Here is a 25163-nt window from a genome sequence, read left to right on the forward strand (position 1 = left end):
ATGGTCGCTTACCTATTAAATGGACAATTGCCCTCATGATACCTGTACCTAAGGGAAATAATGATTACAGACCTATCTCATTGACTTCTTGTTTATCAAAAACTATGGAACGTATGGTTTTAAATAGGTTGTTGTATAAAGTTGACGGGCTCCTTTCTCCGAATCTTTATGGTTTTTTGAGGAACAAGAGTACCTCTGATTGCGTATTAAAAAGCCTTAGTACTGCTGGTGTCAACTGTAGAATGTTTCTAGATTTAAAGGGAGCCTTTGATAAAGCCAATAAGGATGTAATATTGGAGTGTCTTGTTAAAAAGGGTATAAAGGGCAAGCTACTGATGTGGATTTCACAATATTTGAGTAACAGAAGGGGAACTGTTATGTTTCAGGGTTACGAGTCCACTGAAAAGTATTTTGAACTTGGTACTCCACAAGGGGGTGTGCTTAGCCCCATGATTTTTAATATATTGATGGACGAAATTGCAAGTTATAAATTTCATGGAAATTCACAAGTAATCATTTATGCAGATGACATTCTCATACAATGCAAATCAGAGGAGACTTTGAGTATCGTGTTGACTGAAATGTCAGATCTTTGTATATCTTTAGGTCTTGTGGTAAATGAGAGTAAGACAAAATATCAATCACGAATAGTTAGTGATAAAGAATTCTGGCTGAATGGAGTAAAACTAGAAAGAGTAACAATTTATAAATATTTGGGTATGTATATTGGGTTTGGTAAAATAATGGATCAAATTACCTATGTGAAGAACATCTGTACATCTCGGCTTAAGCCATTACGTGTTTTGTCAAATCGTGGTAACGGTGTTGGTATTCCAATATTAAGGTCTGTATATCTTGCCACTATTAGAAGTATCATAGACTACTCGGCTCCAGTTTTATGTAGTTTTTCAGATAAAGATCTTCGCCCCTTGGAATTGTTGCAAAACGAAGCTATGAGGGTAATATTAGGTTGCCCTAGAACTGCAAGGATTGAAATAATGCGAATGGAGCTGAATTTCCCGCGTGTTACTCAAAGAATAAGAGAGTTGGCAGTCTCCTCAATTATAAGACTGATTAGACAGAATGATAGGCATTTCAAAATTATTATAAATAGATATGTGAAAGGCGTTCCAGGATTCTTCACACAATGAATATTCACGAAAGCTTTGTAAAATATTGAATGACTATAATGTTTTTGATTTCTGTGTACCTTTGCCAAGTTCACGTCTAATAAAACCTTGGATTACTGAGAAAGTAGATATAAGTATAGAGCAACTTGATTTGAGAAAAAGGGACAGCAATCCCCTTGAACTTAAACAGCTGTTTTTGGAAAAGATATCTCGGTACCCAAAGGATACGGCGATTCATGCTTATTGTGATGGTTCTGTTACCGGATGTCGAGCTGGTCTTGGTGTTGTAATTAGAGAATTTTTTGAATTTGGTTATAGTACAGAGGAGAGAATATCTAAGCGTATTGGCGACCATAGCTCATCTACCACTGCTGAGCTGTTTGCCATATATGAGTGTTTGAAATTTGGAATTCATAAAGAAAAATCTATAATATGTTTTGTTGATAGTCAGAGTGCTCTTTTGGCTTTAAATGCCAAATTACCTTCAGATGAGGAAATAGTTACCAAATGCAACGAGTACATTTCTGTCATAAAAGGGTCAGGATACAGTGTAAAATTCGTCTGGATACCCTCACATTGTGGTATATATTTTAACGATGTTGCTGATGAATTAGCAAAACAGGGGTGCAATAAAGAATCTATAGATTACGCCACTTTAGTTAGTATGAGGAAAATAAAGTCACACATGGCAAGAGTAAGGGAAGGTTGGAATATTGAGATTGCTAGGGCAATCATGAGTAACGGCAGTAACAGTATGTCTCATTATGATTATGTAAGTAACAACACACGTTTTACTTATGGAAAGTCTTCAGCTAAATATGATGGAATTGTTATGAGACTTAAACTAGGCTATAAATACTATTGGGAATATAAGAGTGGAGAGGGTACCCCTTGTAAATTATGTGGCGCTGCAAACTCGCACACACTGCAACATTACATTATGGAATGTAGTTCTTTGGCAGAATTTAGGAATCTTGATGATAATTTTGAACAAATGGTGTGTTTTTTCATTAATAATAATTTGTACAAGAATATTGCAAATAAATTTAAAAAAACTGATATAAGGTACTAAAATTGTGAAGTTACTATATTACTTTTTATTTGTATAATGTTTTGAGTTTGCTGCAGTAATATAGAATTTGAAATGGAAGTGGTTGTTCTCTGTACATTAAATAATAGTTCTCCTTTTATGTGAAAACGGTCTGTAAAATGTATTTTATATAAAAAAATTTTTTTGGTTATTTTGTAATGTGTAATGTAGCTTTCAAATTTATTATAACAGGGACTCCTCGTGGTTCCAAATACATGCGATTTCTGTGGCGCGAGGTAGCAGGTCGAGCGCACCTTCGCCTTTGGAGTCGTGGTTTTTGGCATCGCGGCGGGTCCGTTTTTGTTGCGGCGGGTTTTGGTGTCGTTTCCTTGTTGAATGATTGTTTTTGTGATGAATTTGTGAAGTGTGTGCATATTTTCTTGAGTCTTGGACGATTTTGTGAGGCTGGCCTCTTCGTGGTCTTGTTGTCGGCTCGCACCGTCGGGCCCAGAATCGTAATTGTCATTGCTTTATCAAATTATAACTATGATTAATTTATATGTAATTTCAGTCTGTGAAATAAATATATAAGGTTTGTGCTAATGTACTTTGGGTAAATGTGAAATTATTCATGTAGGTGTTTTCATTTGTAAAAACTGTTACTAATTGTATTTTTTGAGTCATGTAAATTATTACTAGGTTTTACCTTTGTATTTAGCTTTTGTTCATTTATGTATATTAAAGATAATTTATGTAAATTAAAGATAGAGTGGGCTGTCTAGCAAGACTAACAGCTCCTTTTGACCACTTTTTGTCAATAAATTTTTTGAATTTGAATTTGAATGAATCATAGCATACTTTTTTGACCCACGTGGTCACCAAATAATAATGTATATTAGGCAGGACAAGGTGCCTCTGATGCCATCTATTGGCAGTAAAGTAAAACTTTTTACGATGTAAGAGGAGGGGGTAAGCTATGGGTGTATGTTATTTGCCATTCTGAATGTAACGATATTGTTATTCTACGGCGTTTTTATTAACAATACATGTCATACCATGAAACATATCAATTATATTTGGTTTCCATAAGAAGGTAGTTGGAAATTGGATCAAATAGCTGTGTAATTACTCGATTGTCTCACCGATTTCGAGACGTGGCACATTATCTGGTGATCCCCCCCCCCCCTCACCCCCAAATGTAATTGAACTAACGATTGTTTGCTGAGCAAATATTTGTGACATTTATTGTGAAAATTGTAATTTCCTAAGAATTAGGACAACAGAAATGAAGTAATGAAAATTATAATGAGGGGATGATGGGGATAATTAGCGATTTGGTACTCTACTGCTAAGGCCATCTATTGGCCATTAAAATAAACTGTGTAGAGCGCTCTTTAATCCTTACGTTCTGGAAGCGTCCATGACGTCTCTTAGAGTTTTAAAATAGACCAAAATGGCTTACTTAATTGGACCTGTATATAATTTATACACACATTTCTACATAAGTATCAATCTATCACCCTTTTCCAACTGGATATAATCCTTCACATGAATGGAACAAGGGACATGTGCTGCCATCTTTAGAGAAGAAGAAGAAATACTCTGATTCTAATCAAATTTTGAGACATCTGCAATTACTAAACCATACTTTCATTGTAGTTTTTTTCATTAATTCATCACAAATTCATAATGTCCATGACACTATTTTCTTTTGATTTTAGGCTCTAAGTTATGATAATTATATGTAAAATACATATATATATTACAAATATAAAGAGGAAATTCCAATATTATAAAAGTAAAGAGTTGGAACTCAGCCATAGAATTAGAAACCCCCAAATTTAACCAAAATATATTCATGTCCGCAGCAAATACATTGTTACCCAATCATAAGCCCAATTATAGATAACAATCCCCTATAAAGTGTGCCTTGTTACATTGAGTAAAGTTGTACTAGTCAGGGCCACCCATACCAGGCTGGTTTGCTGCGAGTGATCAGACAAAATTCTCCCACCATCACCAATCCGCCCTGGTCAGCGTGGTGATGAAAACTGGTCAAATCGCAGACATGAATAAAGACATATCTGAGGCCTTTGTCCTGCAGTGGACTAGAAACGGCTGCATTTTCTGTTGTATATGAAAGGTTCTTATGGTATTTTGATCTACTGCAGGGTCATAGTTATGATATCTAAGAATTTCTCCTTCTAAGAAACTTGACAAAGAAACTCGCCTGGCTAGAATATTTTTTTGGGCTTTGCTTTCAAACTCAGATGCCAGATAATACTCTTCTAGCCACAATAAATAATAAAAAACACTACACACGAATCAATACAAACTAACTTGTAGATAGAAAAAGCTATAAGACTCGAGGACATAAAGAAAAACAGCATATTTTGAAAACAAAGAGGTGATAATTATGGCCTAATAGCGAAGTATACCCTTCAGAATCCCATGGAAACGTGCAGTATTTTTTGTTGATTTTTCCACAGGTATTAATTTTCTTATGTGAATGCTGCTTATGATCAATAATACCAGATAAGAACACTATTCCTATTTCATTTTGATAGATACCACATGGAGGCAGTTTTATAATAAAAGTAGCCTTATTAGTAAGATGTAAACTTAATAAAAGCATCATGATCAGTGGAAATGATAAGATATAAACCTGACCTCAAAAGAAAGCGACCAGAATAGGAGAGAGAGAGAGAGAGAGAGAGAGAGAGAGAGAGAGAGAGAGAGAGAGAGAGAGAGAGAGAGAGAGAGAGAGAGAGAGCTCATTGGTCAGTAACATCCGTAGCTGTGACGTCAGACAAATATGCATCCTTTTTCGAGTCTTTCTGAAGGTCAGTTTCCACATCTTTTGATCAGAGTCTCTGGCAGAGGTCGCTCGTATTAAAACAGATTCTCAGTGATGTACAGATAGGCCTATATGGCAGGCCTGAAGAGATAGTTTTTGAACAATAGGATTACTTTCTAAAAAGATATTTTCATTACTATGTAAGAGCAATAGAAACAGATTGAATAGAAATTTGATATATTTAAACATCATGAAGGATTTGAATTTGAAATTGTATTTGCAAATGAAAGAAAACCGAATACGAAATCAGAGTAAGGGAAATAAATAAAAAGAAACTTAAAATCTGAAGAAAAAAATCATAATAAACTAGATTTAAGTAAATAAATAATTATAAATATTTTTCAATTGACTAACTAGCTGGTTGACAAGAATGAGAGAAAACTGATATGCAATATAATTCAGGGGTAACCTTCCTATTTATCTTAGGACAACCGTTGTATCCCTCTGATCAATTGAAGAGTTGCAAAGACTGACCATCGCAAAGACCCTAAAATGTCTACATATTTTTCTGACGTCACAGTCCTTGCCATTGCTAAATAGATTTCAAATGACGCCAAGAAGTAGGCGGGGCTCTTCAATTGACGGTCTCGTGTTCTCAAGGTCAACATTCCTATGTGAAGACGAAAAAAGCATAGTTAACTTGATTGCATTGAATCTTGAAACAAGTAGGAAATAACTAGTGATATTGGTAACGGATTCATTTTTTTTTTCCTGTCTATTTAGGTTGTTCATAAACCCATTTTCAAGTTGAGGTTCAGTCATTATTTATCCAATTTTGGCAATGTACTATTCGTATACTCTATCTCTCTTAATTTTGTTTTCTCTCCCACGAATAACTGTCCACATCTGGTCAGGAGAAGCAGCTGCATCTGTGACGTCAGACAAATATGCAGACTTTTTCTGGGCTTTTCGATGGTCAGTCTTTGCAACTATTCTCTCTCTCTCTCTCTCTCTCTCTCTCTCTCTCTCTCTCTCTCTCTCTCTCTCTCTCTCTCTCTCTCCTATGCATTTAGTCAGTACCATCTGCAGCTGTGACGTCAGACAAATAAGCAGACTTTTTCTGGCTCTTTCGATGGTCAGTCTCCATCGTTCCATTTTGGTCATCACTTGAAAATACAAATCGTTTATTCTAAATCAGTTTTTTAAATACAGCAAGAAACTCATTTATCTCTTTAATATACTAATTGATTCGTTATCACCATTTGTTAAAATAATATTTATCTTTTATATAAAACTTGAATGTACTTTATGAAATTCGACAAAAATGGACTGTTAGTGCTGTCTATTCCTTAGTCGTTATTAAGAAAGCTAATACTTTTTTCTACGAGCGAAAGATAATTAAAAATAACAGCTTTCAGTTCTTTCTCAATTGTCTGGCCTGGCTACTAAATTAAGCCCTACCTTCTGAATCTGAGTGAAAAAGTTTTCAATTCGTATGTTAAAAGTACATAGCCGTATACTTAACATGGATTTCTGAATGACTCCAGAACTGAAATTTCCAGGAGCAGTCCTGAACAACTCCTCCCAGAGCTTCAAATGACTTCTGAAGACCTGATCTTCATTTTTTCAAAAGAAGCCTGCAACACCTCACATGATCTGTATGTAGCTGGCGAAATCTAACCAAGGTGTTGCGCGTCAATCAGAGTAAGAGGAAATGAGTTGATGACTGGGAGAAGGATTTCACTTAACTCACAGAGATCGCGTTCTGGCGGAATAGGAAGCTGCCGGTAAGAATTGTGTGTTACGTCTTCGAAACATCATCAACTACAGATGGTTTTGGTTGCTGCCGAAGTTGCCGATCGTTCGTTTTATATCGCCCGACCTATAGAAAGACACGGGATCTTCCGTTGGCAGCTGAGATTTGAAGATCATAATGTATGCGCCTTGAAGGATCCTTTGCATGGGCTTTTGCGACAACGATGTCTTATTAAAGGAGACTCTTGGAAAAAGTACGAGGCTTTGTATCGGTCCAAAAACAGATTGCAGGGAATGAGGATGGAGGCAGAATGGTTCAACTGAACGGTGAGTGACGCGTAGTTCTTCAACAGGATTGTCCCAAAATTCGCCATTGAAGTAAGGACATATCCAGAAGACATTGGTAAATATATCAAGTTGCTCGTCATTTACTTTGGCAAGATAGTGTATGCGGAGAAATCGATAGTATTCATCCCTTTACTCATTGCCCAGATAGGTAAAGAATAAATGCCTTCGATTTCCCTGAGGAAACTGACGAAGTGAGGACTCGCGGCACTGAAATCTCTTTTGAAATCTAGAAGGACACTGACAACCTAAGGAAAAGAGACAATGAAATCTCGAAAGAAACAGATAATCTAATGAAAGAAGATCTTGAAAACTAGAAGAAAGGAGAAAACAGCGAAGAGGAGCCTCTAATGCCAGAGGTAAGACACCTAAAAATAGAGAGCCTCTAATGCTAGAAGTAAGGCACCTAAAATATAGATCGAAGACCCTCTAATGCTAAAAGTATGGAACCTAGAAATATATGTCAAAGAACTTCTAATGCTAGAAGTGTGGGAGCTAAAGAGAGAGGTCAAAGAACTTCTAATGTTAGAGGTGTGGGAGCTATAAAGAAAGGTCAAAGAACTTCTAATGCTTGAGGTAAGGGAGCTGAACAGAGGTCAAAGAACTTCTAATGTAGAGGTGTGGGAGCTAAAAAGAAGTAAAAAAACTTCTAATGCTAAAGGTGTGAGAGCTAAAAAGAGGTCAAAGAACTTCTAATGCTAGAGGTGTGGGAGCTAAAAAGAGGTCAAAGAACTTCTAATGCTAGAAGTGTGGGAGCTAAAAAGATGTCAAAGAACTTCTAATGCTAGAGGTGTGGGAGCTAAAAAGAAGTCAAAGAACTTCTAATGCTAGAGGTGTTGGAGCTAAAAAGAGGTCAAAGAACTTCTAATATTAGAGGTGTGGGAGCTATAAAGAAAGGTCAAAGAACTTCTAATGCTTGAGGTAAGGGAGCTGAACAGAGGTCAAAGAACTTCTAATGCTAGAGGTGTGGGAGCTAAAAAGAAGTAAAAAAACTTCTAATGCTAAAGGTGTGGGAGCTAAAAAGAGGTCAAAGAACTTCTAATGCTAGAGGTGTGGGAGCTAAAAAGAAGTCAAGAACTTCTAATGCTAGAGGCGTTGAAGCAAAAAAGAGGTCAAAGAACTTCTAATGCTAGAGGTGTGGGAGCTAAAAAGAGGTCAAAGAACTTCTAATGCTAAAGGTGTGGGAGCTAAAAAGAGGTCAAAGAACTTCTAATGCAAGGGGTGTGGGAGATAAAAAGAGGTCAAAGAACTTCTAATGCAAGGGGTGGGGGAACAAGGGGTAGGGGAGCTAAAAAGAGGTCAAAGAACTTCTAATGCAAGGGGTGGGGGAGCTAAAAAAGAAGTCAAAGAACTTCTAATGCAAGGGGTGTGGGAGCTAAAAAGAGGTCAAAGAACTTCTAATGCAAGGGATGAGGGAGCTAAAAATAGGTCAAATAACTTCTAATGCAAGGGGTGTGGGAGCTAAAAAGAAGTCAAAGAACTTCTAATGCAAGGGGTGTGGGAGCTAAAAAGAGGTCAAAGAACTTCTAATGCAAGGGGTGTGGGAGCTAAAAAGAGGTCAAAGAACTTCAAATGGAAGGGGTGGGGGAGCTAAAAAAAAAAAGGTCAAAGAACTTCTAAAGCAAGGGGTGTGAGAGCTAAAAAGAGGTCAAAGAACTTCTAATGCAAGGGGTGCGGGAGCTAAAAAGAGGTCAAAGAACTTCTAATGCAAGGGGTGGGGGAGCTAAAAAGAGGTCAAAGAACTTCTAATACAAGGGGTGGGGGAGCTAAAAATAGGTCAAATAACTTCTAATGCAAGGGGTGGGGGAGCTAAAAAGAGGTCAAAGAACTTCTAATGCAAGGGGTGGGGGAGCTAAAAAGAGGTCAAAGAACTTCTAATGCAAGGGGTGTGGGAGCTAAAAAGAGGTCAAAGAACTTCTAATGCAAATGGTGGGGGAGCTAAAAAGAGGTCAAAGAACTTATAATGCAAGGGGTGTGGGAGCTAAAAAGAGGCCAAAGAACTTCTAATGCATGGGGTGTGGGAGCTAAAAAGAGGTAAAAGAACTTCTAATGCAAGGGGAGGGGGAGGTAAAAAGAGTTAAAAGAACTTCTAATGCTCGGGGTGGGGGAGCTAAAAAGAGGTCAAAGAACTTCTAATGCAAGGGGTGTGGGAGCGAAAATGAGGTCAAAGAACTTCTAATGCAAGGGGTGTGGGAGCTAAAAAGAGGTCAAAGAACTTCTAATGCATGGGTTGTGGGAGCTAAAAATAGGTCAAATAACTTCTAATGCAAGGGGTGGGGGAGCTAAAAATAGGTCAAATAACTTCTAATGCAAGGGGTGTGGGAGCTAAAAAGAGGTCAAAGAATTTCTAATCCAAGGGGTTGGGAAGGTAAAAAGAGGTCAAAGAACTTCTAATGCAAGGGGTGTGGGAGCTAACAAGAGGTCAAAGAACTTCTAATGCAAGGGGTGTTTAGATCAAGTGGTCTATAACCAACTGCTATATGTTGTTAATATTAATACATAGGGGTTTCGTTTATTAATAAAAATGGTTGATACCAAATACAATAGTCCATGGGTACACATGTTTTAAGAAAAGGATGTGCCGATAAATTTTATTCATTCATGTAAGATTGCCTTGCATTATACAAGCCACGGGCTCTAGCATTATTAAATTTAAATTTAATTTAATTACTATTGAGATAAAGCTAAATATACAATGCATGCGCAATACGTTTCAAAATAATTTCATAATATATCGCTTTTCAAATGTCTATGTGATGTTTTTATTATATAACAGTCAAAACTTGAATTCTTCTATGAAATATAATATGAATTATAAATTTATCAAAACAATATATTTACAAGGTTTATTTATTTCTATAAAGAATAAAAAATTGTATAAGCATTTTGTCCTAAAATCGAGAGGTAAATTGCATCTGACGGAGTTGCTCGGAGTTCAATGAGCGGCAGCAAGAAGGGAACAGAGGAAATCCTAATAGTTTCAAATTAGCTTTAAATAAGCTACTGATGATAAAATCAGTTATATAAAAGGAAAAGAGGAAGAAATACATAGGTTCAAGGAAGAGTACCTTATTAACTAGAAAGATAGATTAGAAAATGGCTTAAGAGAGTTTGCTCAAGAGTCAGCCACCTGCCCAACTTATTTGCATAGCCCTAAAGAACCACGTCTTTTCTTAATTACCTCCTCGTTCAGTTGAAGAAGATTTAATTGTGAAATCAAAGAATAAAAGCCTCGTCATGTTTTCCTTTTAAATGTTTTCAACTCTTCTGGGCAAAGGACTACGTCGACATTTCAATTTTTACTTTTTTGCTTTTTTTTTTTTGGTTATTTTTCTTTATTTATTTTTCCCTTTTTAATTCCTATTCTGTACAAGTGAAATCTTGGTAACTGTTTGTGAATGTTCGATGAATATTCTAGACTGGATATTCCAGTTAAGGAATGGAAATATTCATAGGCCTAACAAATATGGAGTATTGATGTTGAAGGTAACTAATAACTCTTTATTATTGTTATTGTTATTGTTAGTATTAGCTAAGCTACAACCCTAGTTGGAAACAGAGATTTCTATAAACCGAAGGGATCCAACGGTGAAATAAACTATACGAGAAATAATGAACAATTGAAATAAGATATTTTAAGAACAGTAACAGAATTATAAAACACCTTTCATATACTGTATAACATAAAAACATTTTCTACAAGTTTAAACTTTTGAAGTTTACCGATTCAACTACCAGATTAGGAGGATCATTCCCCAACTTGGCCAACATACTTATGATTTATTTCATTATAAAATTATCTGAAATTCATGAATAGCTGTGATATTTGATATCATAGGCAACTAAATTTAAATGATTAACCTTTGTAATAAATTACGATATTTTTTTGTCAACAAATTTCTAAACATGGCATAAAATATTCGAATCTAATTAAATGTAGAAAATTTTCTGATGAGTAATGACAGTGATGTCTGCATCGACCTGGATAATCTAAAGTAAAGAGGCTCGGGTTTCCGAGAGTCCTGGATCGGGTCAAGCCCTAAGAAATCGACTCCGTTGAGGATCCTTCCTCTTGGGTGTCTTCCGATTCAGGACTACCTCTCGGTTTGGGGTTCCGAGACAGGGCAGGATAGAGAGAGAGTATCCTGTCACTGACGTCCCCCGATTATCCAGCAAACCAGCAACAGGCTTCCTTTGGTCTGCTGTTGAATCTCTCTCTCTCTCTCTCTCTCTCTCTCTCTCTCTCTCTCTCTCTCTCTCTCTCTCTCTCTCTCTCTCTCTCTCTCTCATCAAACTTTCCTGTTCCTCTACCACATTATCATCATAAACTTTGTGTTTTAAGGCTTTTCCTCATTAAGATTTCTCTAAAAAGCAGTTATTAAACAACAAACTACTGGAAAGTAGGTCCTACTGCTGATGCGGAGGAGGAAGCTATAAGGAAAAGTAATAACTTTTCTTCATAGGCAAGAGCTCTGGCCATGCCAAATGAGGCATGGCTATCTTAATCAACCATGCTAATGAGAGAGAGGAACAGATTAGATTTTATTTCGAAGAATTTGAAGTACAAATTAGTCAAGAGACTAATATTATTTTTGAGATTTCCATATATAATCTATGATTATGAACAACAAGACTTGGATAGTGAATGGAATTCCCTTTTAAGTGACAATATTGACATTTTCACTTCTGAAAATATCTATACAGTCATTTCTAGTTCAAGTTTATCAAACACATAATCTATTCCTTTAAATGCTGACGGTAAATTTATTTTCTCTATGGTAAACTAATATGCAATTTCTGTTTTCCTGTGACAAAATCGTAGATTTCTTTTGTCAAATTATCATTATTCTAATCGCAAAATAATTTTACTGAAATGGGAAGTTGTTGGGCTGAAAATATTACGGATCTCAACGGAAGGAATATTAATATTAAAAGACATCTCTTCTATAAACTGTAATCTTAAGTCGTGTTTTTATGAAAATCAATACAAAATATCGACATTTGTATCCATAATCAATATTTGGTGTTAAAATTAGTCTAAAAGGACTCATGAGAAACCATTGGTTCAATTTCGTACTCTTAAAAAGTTAAAACAGAGAAGCTTAGGCATAAAAATACAGTACATCCACCCCAATCCTTTGGGTTAAATGATACAGAATCTCAATACTATGTAAAAAGTTTGTTCACTGTATCTCTTTTTCTGGCCTTTTGAACGTGATACAACAATTATATATCTATATCTATCTATCTATCTATCTATATATATATATATATATATATATATATATATCTATATATATATATCTATATATATCTATATATATATCTATATATCTATATATATATATCTATATATATATCTATATATATATATCTATATATATATTTCTATATATATATATATATATCTATATATATATATATATATCTATATGCATGTATATATATATATATATATATATATATATATATATATATATATATATATATATATATATATATATATATATACACAAATAGATATTGAAAAATGAGGGAGAATGGGGAAGTTAGTTTGAAAGGAGAGTATTGAAAAGAGTTAAATTTTAAGTATTTAGTATCAACAGTTACAGAAGATGGTGATCTGGGGGCAGAAATAAACCACAGAATACAAGCAGGATGGAAGAATTGGAAAAAAGTGTGTGAAGTACCATGCGACAGGAAAATAGGGGTTAAGTTGAAAGGTAAAGCACATGGTACTGTTGTGAGACCGGCAATTATGTATGGAGCGGAGACGTGGGCAATAAAGAAGACAGAAGAGAAAAAAAAGGATGTGGCAGAGATGAGAATGTTGAGATGGATGTGTGGGGTGACAAGAAGAGATAAGATACGGGATGAGGTAATTAGGGGTACCACAGGAGTTAGAGGACTATCAGATAAGATCCAAGAAAGTACACTGAGGTGGTATGGTCATGTTATGAGAAGAGATGAACAGTATATTGGGAGGAGAGAGATGGAAATGGAGGTACAGGGAACGGGATTAACTGGTGATGAAGTGTGGGACAGAGGTAGATGGAGAACGCTGGCCAGAAACATCGACCCCACATAAAAGTGGGAAAGGATGCTGACAAAGAATATATATATATATATATATATATATATATATATATATATATATATATATATATATATATATATATATATACATATATATATATATATATATAAATGTGTCGGATATGTCGAGAATTATAAAATGTTGGAAGCCACTGAACTATGTACTCTTAATTTATTTAGGCTTCCATTCACATTCTCACAATTGACCAAAACATTCAACCATATAAGGTACTTTAAAATTTCTTTCCAACAATAAAATCAACGATAAAAATGAAAGGAAATTTAAGGAGAAAATACAGAGATGCTGTTTGTGACCTGTGTAAATTAAATAATACAAAACCCTTTGGAACGTGAACAGAACGAGAAACCAAATAGGGTATGTTGCAAAATAGGAGAAGACGGCCTTAAATTTGAAACAAGATATTAGTTAGAAAATCATAAAAGGTTGCTAACTTGCTATAACTAATTTCATGGTGAATGTGAATAAAATAATTACTCATAAACTTCTCTTCAAGTAAAACAATAAAAAAGTTCTTTGTGATAAAAGAAAACAAATAAGCCTTGGTTTGGAAGAAGGTCTAAGACCAATTTTATACTATAAATTAAACTCATACAAAGTTTTTGCTTAAGATGATAAATTTTGTATTGGTTTACACCAAAAATAAATAGAGTTGTGTGGAATATAGAAAGGCCCAGTAAACTATAATGTTCCTCGCATAGTACTCATCAAAATAATTTCATGATATATCGATATTTTAAATCCTTATGTGATTTTTCATTTACAAAATCCTTTAAATTTATATCATATTCCAAAATTAGTTTAATTTCATATTTCTCAAAATAATATATACATATATTTAATAGGGATTTGACTCATTTCTATTACTGTACAGTATAAGCATTTTATTCTTTAAAATCGGTGGGGGGGGGGGGCTAATTTTCTGCCGTGCATCTTGCTCAAAAATTTATAGACGATTTAAATCAGCTAATTGAAGAATAAAATCACTTAGATCAAGGCCCAAGATGAAGAAATGAGGAATTGTGCCGCAGTAACTAAAATGAAAGATTAAAAATGGCTTATGAGAGTTTGCACAACAGTCAGCCACCTCTCTAACTTATTGCGTAGGCCCAATAACCTACGAAAAACGACCCAAGTTATGATGAAGGTCAATGTGAAGTGATGACGGTTTTCTTCGTGGCGTCAAATTCCCGGAGGGACGAAATGCTATTTTTCTTTTAGACTCTGTCAAAATAATTATATCTAATAAAGAAAGATGATTTGATTTAAATTTGCCGAATACTAAGTTTTCGTCTAGCTAAAGGCATTTCCATGATTGATAAGGAGCCTCTCTCTCTCTCTCTCTCTCTCTCTCTCTCTCTCTCTCTCTCTCTCTCTCTCTCTCTCTCTCTCTCTCTCTCTCTCTCTCAAATATTATAATTTTTTTTTCCAGATGGAAATAGGTAGTCAAACACTTAGTACAGGATGGCGATAGAATTACAGAGCACATTTCAAAAATGCTTTTTATATACAAAAACCAGAAAGGTTAAATACAATGAAAGCATTGGCATTATTTGAACTTCATCTGAATTCTATGGCCTTTTAACGTCATGAGTCAAGTCCTAATATCACAAGTTAAAAGTATTATTCAAACTTACTCTTTTCACTGGCGCCATCTTTATTTGTATGGTCGTAAGACAGTTTCACCATTTCCATAAATCTTTATATTTGTATGCATGAATATATCAACGACGTTGTCAAAAGAAATATAGATATTCCTTCTCATTTGCAAAGCTTTGATAGCCTCTATCACTTTACAAATTTATGTTTTCAACAACACAACATTTCACAGACAAGCTAAAATAGACATCCTTTTCCCCCCTGACTGAAATTCAGGGACACCCTTCCCAGGTCACAAACCTTCCCAGGTCACATCCCCTAGCAGAAGTCACAAACCTCCCCAGGCCACAGCCCCTAGCTGGGGACAAGCCCCCAGACCCCCTTCTCAGGTCACAACCCCTAGCCGGGGGCAAGCCCCCAGACACCCTTCCCAGGTCACAGCCTATAGCTGGGGGCAAGCCCCCAGCCCCCTTCTCAGGTCACAACCCCTAGCCGGGGGCAAGCCCCCAGACCCCCTTCCCAGGTCACAGCCTATAGCCGGGGGCAAGCCCCCAGAGCCCCAGACCCCCTTCCCAGGTCACAGCCTATAGCCGGGGGCAAGCCCCCAGACCCCCTTCCCAGATCACAGCCCCTAGCCGGGGGAAAGCCCCAGACCCCTTTCCCAGATCACAGCCCCTAGCCAGGGTCAAGCCCCCGGACACCCTTCCCAGGTCACAAACCTTCCCAGGTCACAACCCCTAGCGGAAGTCACAAACCTTCCCAGGTCACAGCCCCTAGCTGGGAGCAAGCCCCCAGACCCCCTTCTCAGGTCACAACCCCTATCCGGGGGCAAGCCCCCAGACACCCTTCCCAGGTCACAACCCCTTGGACTATCCCAATATCCTAATATAAGCTTCAGCCTGTATCATAAATTCTTTAAACAAACAGGCATTTTTTTTGTTGCATTTGGAGATTTAAAGTTACATCTGCACAAATTTCTTGAATTGAGGATATATATACTAAAGAATTTGATTGTTCCCTCACATCCTTTGGAAATCAGCAAGTTTGTTTTCTAAGCAATATTGCCAGGGGTTTGATAAGGATTCACCAAGAAACTGAGCAGCACGTTTAAAATTCATTGTTCTTTTTATCCACGCAATATGTTGTGACCTCAATTTATTGCCTGAATGTAACCCTTCAATGTCTTGCAATTCGTGCAGCTTTTCTAGGAAATCCCCATTGAATTTAATTCCCATGGCAAACAAAAAAAATAATAATGGCTACCTCCACCAATCAAAGGGGGAATCTTGTCCCAGAGAGGGGAATATTATCCCGGGACAAAGTTCCTCCGGGGGGATATATATCCTGGGCCATATTTCCCCCGGGGAGAATTTCGGACGGGGGGGGGGGGGGGAGGCAGACGTTCTGGCGAGTATCTATTCTTATGAAACTGGAATTGAAACCAGACACCTTTACCTCAACCTTTATGATCATTCTCATCGTCCAAACAATTGTTGTTGTTTCTCTCCCTAAACGTTTAGCTTTGGGTGAAGATATGGTTTAGATTAGAGTATTTTGCTTGCAAGTCAAATATATCAGATACGTTAAACAATATTATATGAAACGTTTCTTTAATTGGTATCCTATGGGCAAATCGTAAATAACAATCTCTCTCTCTCTCTCTCTCTCTCTCTCTCTCTCTCTCTCTCTCTCTCTCTCTCTCTCTCTCTCTCTCTCTCTCTCAATATCTTTACCAACCTTTCAATTCTTCCTTTGATGCTTGGGACACATTATACCGTTGTTTATCAAATATCCTTTTTACGCCTACGCCTATAACCAATCATGTTTCTCAAGATCCAAAATTTTAATAGTGAAATTCTTAAAGTTTTGATTTCTGAAATTTCCCGTCAGTCGGTAAACATAATATCTTAGGTGATTTATTTTCAAATTTGCAACTTGCCATAATTGAACATTGGATGATAAGTAACACTCAAGTAATGTTTCAGGAAATGATAAAAACTGCAACAATGTTATTTTTTTTTTTTTGATACAACCATTTCATAATACCATAATTGTAGTCATCAAAATAACATAATTTCAATTATAAATTTTGCATGTATCATATCTTTAGTCAAAACCCTTTTAATACTTTGAAAAAAAGTATGTATACTTAATGGATTCTTTAAACCTGTAATGAAACCAAGAAACAGCTTTACTGACATGCATACATTTACTAAGGAAATGATAATAAGGTTTATTTTAAAACTGATTTGCACTCCAGAACGCCTTTATTGACAAACAAATTCGCAGGTGGATGACGCAACACAGCCGGGCGTTGGCGAAGACACAGAAATGTGACCATTTTCTTTTTCATTATTCGATTTGCCTATGTTGATTGCGCTGATTATAAGAATATCAAAATACACCATAGTCATGCACCTTCTAGCATATAACTATTACTCCTTAAATGATTTGAATCTGTAATGAATAATGACATTCTCCATTCAAAGAAATTCCATTTGGCAGCGCTGTTCCAAACTCGTCCCACCAACATTAATTATGCTGATGATTGTTAACATGGTCACTTGTACAAGGAAATCACCTACCATCCATGTGTTCGGATGTGAAAAGAAATTCTAAACACTTGCAGAAGTAAACCCAGGTTGCTTCCGATAGCATATTAAAAATTCAGACCATTTCCCGATAAAATATATTCATTCGTAATAAGGAAACAATCGTTGGACAATTTACCAACAACCTATTCTCTAGCCTCTACCTTCCTAGCATACTTTTTTGACCCACGTGGTCACCAAATAATAATGTATATTAGGCAGGACAAGGTGCCTCTGATGCCATCTATTGGCAGTAGAGTAAAACTTTTTACGATGTAAGAGGAGGGGGTAAGCTATGGGTGTATGTTATCATGCCATTCTGAATGTAACGATATTGTTATTCTACGGCGTTTTTATTAACAATACATGTCATACCATGAAACATATCAATTATATTTGGTTTCCATTAGAAGGTAGTTGGAAATTAGATCAAATAGCTGTATAATTACTTGATTGTCTCACCGATTTCGAGACGTGGCACACTATCTGGTGACCCCCCGCACGCCCAAATGTAATTGAACTAACGATTGTTTGCTAAGCAAATATTTATGTGACATTTATTGTGAAAATTGTAATTTCCTAAGAATTAAGCTGTGGCCAGACAATATGGAATACCAAGTTCACGTGCGTCTGTTATGTAATAATTTTGTGCCTAAATAACAACAGAAATGAAGTAATGAAAATTATAATGAGGGGATGATGGAGATAATTAGCGATTTCTTACTGTACTGCTAAGAACATCAATTGGCCATGAAAATGAGCAATGTATAGAGCTCTTTAATCCTTGCATTCTGGAAGCGTCCATGACGTCACTTAAGAGTTTTAGAATAGACCAAAATGGCTTACTTAATTGGATCTGTATATAATTTATACCAGCCACACACATTTCTACACAAGTATCAATCTATCACCCTTTTCCAATTGGATATAATCATTCACATGAATGGAACAAGGGACATGTGCTGCCATCTTTAAAGAAGAAGAAGAAATACTCCGATTCTAATCAAATTTTGAGACATCTGCAATTACTAAACCATACTTTCATTGTAGTTCTTTTTTTCTTAATTCATCACAAATTCATAATGTCCATGACACTATTTTCTTTTGATTTTAGGCTCTAAGTTATGATAATTATATGTAAAATACATATATGTATTACAAATATATAGAGGAAATTCCAATATTATAAAAGTAAAGAGTTGGAACTCAGCCATAGAATTAGAAACCCCCAAATTTAACCAAAATATATTCATGTCCGCAGCAAATACATTGTTACCCAATCATAAATACCAATCCCCTATAAAGTGTGCCTTGCTAAATTGAGTAAAGTTGTACTAGTCAGGGCCACCCATACCAGGCTGGTTTGCTGTGAGTGATCAGACAAAATTCTCCCACCATCACCAATCCGCCCTGGTCAGCGTGGTGATGAAAACTGGTCCAATCGCAGACATGAATAAAGACATATCTGAGGCCTTTGTCCTGCAGTGGACTAGAAACGGCTGCATTTGCTGTATATGAAAGGTTCTTATGGTATTTTGATCTACTGCAAGGTGATAGTTATGATATCTAAGAATTTCTCCTTCTAAGAAACTTGACGTAAGAAACTCGCCTGGCTAGGATATTTTTTGGGGCTTTGCTTTCAAACTCAGATGCGAGATAATTCTCTTCTAGCCACAATAAATAATAAAAAACACTACACACGAATCGATACAAACTAACTTATAGATAGTAAAAGCTATAAGACTCGAGGACATAAAGAAAAACGGCATATTTTGAAAACAATGAGGTGATAATTATGGCCTAATAGCGATGTATACCCTTCAGAATCCCAATGAAATATCTGCAGTACTTTTTGTTGATTTTCTCATAAGTATTAATTTTCTTATGTGAATGCTGCTTATGATCAATAATACCAGGTAAGAACACTATTCCTATTTCATGGTGATACCACATGGAAGCAGTTTTGTAATAAAAGTAGCCTTATTAGTAAGATATAAACTTAATAAGAACATCTTGATCAGTGGAAATGATAAGATATAAACCGGACCGCAAAAGAAAACGGCCACAATAGAGAGAGAGAGAGAGAGAGAGAGAGAGAGAGAGAGAGAGAGAGAGCATACCTTCACCTACCTAGACGAAAACTTACGGTGCAGCAAATGTGAATTAAATAATCTTCCTTTAGGAGATATAATTATTTTTACAGTGTAAAAGGAAGATGGCATCTCGTCCGTCCGGGACTTTGACACCAGGAAGCAAACCCACCATCACTTCACTATGACCTTCGTCACAACTTGGGTCGTTTCTCGAAGCTCATTGCTACAGCTTAGGACTATAGATTTTGGTTAAGTTTTACGGTTGGTACAGTTGGATCATTAGTCCCGTGATGGTCGAGGGTCTAGAGATGGTGTTTTTGCTTTCCTATTATTTAATTCTTCGTCCCCAAGATGGAAATAATAATGATAATAATAATAATAATAATAATAATAATAATAATAATAATAACAACAATAATAATAATAATAATAATAATGCTAAGGGAGAGACCAATAGCTTCAAAAGGGAGAACTTCCATGTACAGAATAGGAAATAAAAAAGGGACAAATGAATAAAGAAAAATAACAGAAAAAGTGAAAATCATAATTGAAATCTCGTCGACGTAATCCTTTGCCCAAAAGAGTTGAAAACATTTAAAGGGAAAACATGACGAGGCTTTTATTCTCTAATATCGCAATTAAATCTTCTTCAACCGAACGAGGAGGCAATTAAGAAAAGACGCAGTTCTTTGGACCTATGCAAATAAGTTAGGCAGCTGGCTGACTGTTGAGCAAACTTAAGCCATTTTCTAAACTTCATTTCTAGTCAATATGGCTCTCTCCCTTGAACCAATATATTTCTTCCTCTTTTCCTTCTATCTAACTTATTCTATTCTTCAATTAGCTTATTTAAATTGTCTATTAATATATGAAACACTTTCTTGTTGTTGCACCTTTACTCAGAGCATCTGCCACACAGGCAAATTTGCCCCTCGAGTTTAGAGACAGAAGTATTATATAATTAATTAGTTATCCCGTATAAAAATGATTATATCCCCTAGTAAATATATACTGTTTTGATAAATGTATAATTTACATCAATTTTGCAATAGAATTCAATTTTTAACAGTTTTATAATAAAGAATCACATAGAAATTTAGAATATCGATATATTATGAAATTATTTTGATAGCTAGTGTGAATGCAGTTATTTTTAATTAGTTCCTTCGTCATTTCTTAACTTTTCTTTTATTTTTGGTATAGACCATTATCTCTATCATTGTAACAGACGCAACTTATACATTGTGGCATAGTACATTTATATTTGTAAACTATTAACCTCTTTGAAGCTTTTTGGACTTAATACTTGTGTCGATTACTTTTCTTCATAATAATTGCTGAATAAGTAAATTGGTTTAAAATCTATGCCTAGGCTTTCTACTTACAATCCAGAGATATTTTTTAACTTTCCGTTTGACAATAAACAAAAACCTTTATCGTCTTGAGGAAAGTCTTAAAAATATATATATATATTTATCCCATTCTATCCTGAAATTAGTTGCGATAAAGCTTAATTAAGAGTTTTATAAACAAAATGAGTTTTTTAATTGTTTCTCTTCAGATTCGTTGCTTTATCCAGTATTCGTTCCACAGCTGAACTCTGCGAGGATTTTCCAACATATCAACTCTTTTGTCTCGTTCCTTTTACTTCCCAAAATATTTCGTAATACTTAGCCCAGGTCACAAACATCATCTCTGTATTTCTCCTGAAATGGGGGAGCCTATAGGTCTATCAACTGAGCCATCAGGTAGACCTATAACTCCACCACACTCCCCAACCCTAACTCACAAGGATGGTGAGGTTGCAGACACTCAAAGAAACTATTCCGCTTGAGAGGGACTCGAACTCCAGTCTGACAGATCGCCAGGCTGGGAGGTAAGCTAGCTTCAACTAAAAAAATTGGGAAAGAATAATGATGGGACTAACACTAATAGGTAGAAAAATAACAAATAGATAAGAGAGCAAGCTAAAGTAGAGGATATTCTAACATGTAAGAAAAAGTAATGAGAATGACAGATGGACAATAAGAATAACAGAATGGGTCCCTAGAAATAGCAAAAAAACAGGGGAAGGAAGAGAAAACGATGGATTGTGAGCCAAGAAAATTTCCAGGTACAGACTGGTATAGAAAGTCTATAAACAAACGGCAGTAGAAGGATATGTCCGAGGCATTTGTCACGCAGTGGACTAGCTGCGGTTAATGATAATACACACACACACAAACATATATATATATATATATATATATATATATACATACACACTTCTAATGTAAGGGGTGGGGACGCTAAAAAGAGGTCAAAGAACTTCTAATGCAAGGGGTGGGGGAGCTAAAAAGAGGTCAAAAAACTTCTAATGCAAGGGGTGTGGGAGCTAAAAAGAGGTCAAAGAACTTCTAATGCAAGGGGAGGGGGAGCTAAAAAAAAGGTCAAAGAACTTCTAATGCAAGGGGTGGGGAAGGTAAAAAGAGGTCAAAGAACTTCTATTGCAAGGGAGGGGGAGCTAAAAAAAGATCAAAGAACTTCTAATGCAAGGGGTGTGGGAGCTAAAAAGAAGTCAAAGAACTTCTAATGCAAGGGGTGGGGGAGCTAAAAAGAGGTCAAAGAACTTCTAATGCAAGGGGTGGGGGGGCTAAAAAGAGGTCAAATAACTTCTAATGCATGGGGTGGGGGAGCTAAAAAGAGGTCAAAGAACTTCTATTGCAAGGGGTGGGGGAGCTAAAAAGAGGTCAAAGAACTTCTATTGCAAGGGGTGGGGAAGGTAAAAAGAGGTCAAAGAACTTCTATTGCAAGGGGTGTGGGAGCTAAAAAGAGGTCAAAGAACTTCTAATGCAAGGGGTGTGGAAGCTAAAAAGAGGTCAAAGAAATTCTATTGCAAGGGGTGTGGGAGCTGGAAAGATGGCAAAGAACTTCTAATGCAAGGGGTGGGGGAGCTAAAAAGAGGTCAAAGAACTTCTAATGCAAGGGGTGGGGGAGCTAAAAAGAGGTCAAAGAACTTCTAATGCAAGGGGAGGGGGAGCTAAAAAAAAGGTCAAAGAACTTCTAATGCAAGGGGTGGGGAAGGTAAAAAGAGGTCAAAGAACTTCTATTGCAAGGGAGGGGGAGCTAAAAAAAGATCAAAGAACTTCTAATGCAAGGGGTGTGGGAGCTAAAAAGAAGTCAAAGAACTTCTAATGCAAGGGGTGGGGGAGCTAAAAAGAGGTCAAAGAACTTCTAATGCAAGGGGTGGGGGGGCTAAAAAGAGGTCAAATAACTTCTAATGCATGGGGTGGGGGAGCTAAAAAGAGGTCAAAGAACTTCTATTGCAAGGGGTGGGGGAGCTAAAAAGAGGTCAAAGAACTTCTATTGCAAGGGGTGGGGAAGGTAAAAAGAGGTCAAAGAACTTCTATTGCAAGGGGTGTGGGAGCTAAAAAGAGGTCAAAGAACTTCTAATGCAAGGGGTGTGGAAGCTAAAAAGAGGTCAAAGAAATTCTATTGCAAGGGGTGTGGGAGCTGGAAAGATGGCAAAGAACTTCTAATGCAAGGGGTGGGGGAGCTAAAAAGAGGTCAAAGAACTTCTAATGCAAGGGGTGGGGGAGCTAAAAAGAGGTCAAAGAACTTCTATTGCAAGGGGAGGGGAAGCTAAAAAAAGGTCAAAGAACTTCTAATGCAAGGGGTGTGGGAGCTAAAAAGAAGTCAAAGAACTTCTAATGCAAGGGGTGGGGGAGCTAAAAAGAGGTAAAAGAACTTCTAATGCAAGGGGTGTGGGAGCTAAAAAGAGGTCAAAGAACTTCTAATGCAAGGGGTGTGGGAGCTAAAAAGAGGTCAAAGAACTTCTAATGCAAGGGGTGTGGGAGCTAAAAAGAGGTCAAAGAACTTCTAATGCAAGGGGTGGGAGAGCTAAAAAGAGGTCAAAGAACTTCTAATGCAAGGGGTGTGGGAGCTAAAAAGAGGTCAAAGAACTTCTAATGCAAGGGTTGGGGAAGCTAAACAGAGGTCAAAGAACTTCTAATGCAAGGGGTGTGGGAGCTAAAAAGAGGTTAAAGAACTTCTATTGCAAGGGGTGTGGGAGCTAAAAAGAGGTCAAAGAACTTCTAATGCAAGGGGTGTGGGAGCTAAACAGAGGTCAAAGAACTTCTAATGCAAGGGGTGTGGGAGCTAAAAAGAGGTCAAAGAACTTCTAATGCAAGGGGTGTGGGAGCTAAAAAGAGGTCAAAGAACTTCTAATGCAAGGGGTGGGGAAGCTAAAAAGAAGTCAAAGAACTTCTAATGCAAGGGGTGGGGGAGCTAAAAAGAGGTCAAAGAACTTCTAATGCAAGGGGTGTGGGAGCTAAAAAGAGGTCAAAGAACTTCTGATGCAAGGGGTGTTTGAGCTAAAAAGAGGTCAAAGAACTTCTAATGCAAGGGGTGTGGGAGCTAAAAAGAGGTCAAAGAACTTCTAATGCAAGGGGTGGGGGAGCCAAAAAGAGGTAAAAGAACTTCTAATGCAAGGGGTGTGGGAGCTAAAAAGAGGTCAAAGAACTTCTAATGCAAGGGGTGGGGGAGCTAAAAAGAGGTCAAAGAACTTCTAATGCAAGGGGTGTGGGAGCTAAAAAGAGGTCAAAGAACTTCTAATGCAAGGGGTGTGGGAGCTAAAAAGAGGTCAAAGAACTTCTAATGCAAGGGGTGGGGAAGCTAAAAAGATGTCAAAGAACTTCTATTGCAAGGGGTGCGGGAGCTAAAAATAGGTAAAAGAACTTCTAATGCAAGGGGTGTGGGAGCTAAAAAGAGGTCAAAGAACTTCTAATGCAAGGGGTGGGGGAGCTAAAAAGAGGTAAAAAAACTTCTAATGCAAGGGGTGCGGGAGCTAAAAAGAGGTCAAAGAACTTCTAATGCATGGGGTGTGGGAGCTAAAAAGAGGTCAAAGAACTTCTAATGCAAGGGGTGGGGGAGCTAAAAAGAGGTAAAAAAACTTCTAATGCAAGGGGTGCGGGAGCTAAAAAGAGGTAAAAGAACTTCTAATGCAAGGGATGGGGGAGCTAAAAAGAGGTCAAAGAACTTCTAATGCAAGGGGTGGGGGAGCTAAAAAGAGGTCAAAGAACTTCTAATGCAAGGGGTGGGGGAGCTAAAACGAGGTCAAAGAACTTCTAATGCAAGGGGTATTTAGACTAAGTAGTCTATAACCAACTGCTATATGTTGTTTATATTATTACATAGGGATTTCGTTTATTAATAAAAATGGTTGATACCAAATACAATAGTCTATGGGTACACATGTTTTAAGAAAAGGATGTGCCGATAAATTTTATTCATTCATGTAAGATTGCCTTGCATTATACAAGCCACGGGCTCTAGCATTATTAAATTTAAATTTAATTTAATTAATATTGAGATAAAGCTAAATATATAATGCACGCACAATGCGTTTCAAAGCAATATCATAATATATCGATTTTTGAATCTCTATGTGATTGTTTTTATTATATAACCGATAAAACTTGAATTCTTCTATGAAATTAATATAAATTATAAATTCATCAAAACAATATATTAAGAGAGTTTGCCACTTGCCCAACTTATTTGCATAGGCCTAAAGAACCACGTCTTTTCTTAATTACCTCCTCGTTCAGTTGAAGAAGATTTAATTATGAAATCAAAGAATAAAAGCCTCGTCACGTTTTCCTTTCAAATGTTTTCAACTCTTCTGGGCAAAGGACTACGTTGACATTTCAATTTTGACTTTTTTGCTT

The 25163-nt window shown here is 36.6% G+C and overlaps 1 protein-coding gene across 1 annotated transcript; it reads left to right on the forward strand.

Moving 5' to 3' along the window:
* On the forward strand, positions 1-2845 carry LOC137620245 (uncharacterized). Its single transcript, XM_068350485.1, is given in 2 exon segments — positions 1-1144; positions 1146-2845. Coding segments are annotated over 2 exon segments (2166 nt in total). The 5' UTR covers positions 1-35; the 3' UTR covers positions 2203-2845.
* The last annotated feature ends 22318 nt before the right edge of the window (positions 2846-25163 follow it).

Source organism: Palaemon carinicauda, chromosome 26 (assembly GCF_036898095.1).
Source record: "Palaemon carinicauda isolate YSFRI2023 chromosome 26, ASM3689809v2, whole genome shotgun sequence".
In the NCBI taxonomy this organism is placed as follows: domain Eukaryota; kingdom Metazoa; phylum Arthropoda; class Malacostraca; order Decapoda; family Palaemonidae; genus Palaemon; species Palaemon carinicauda.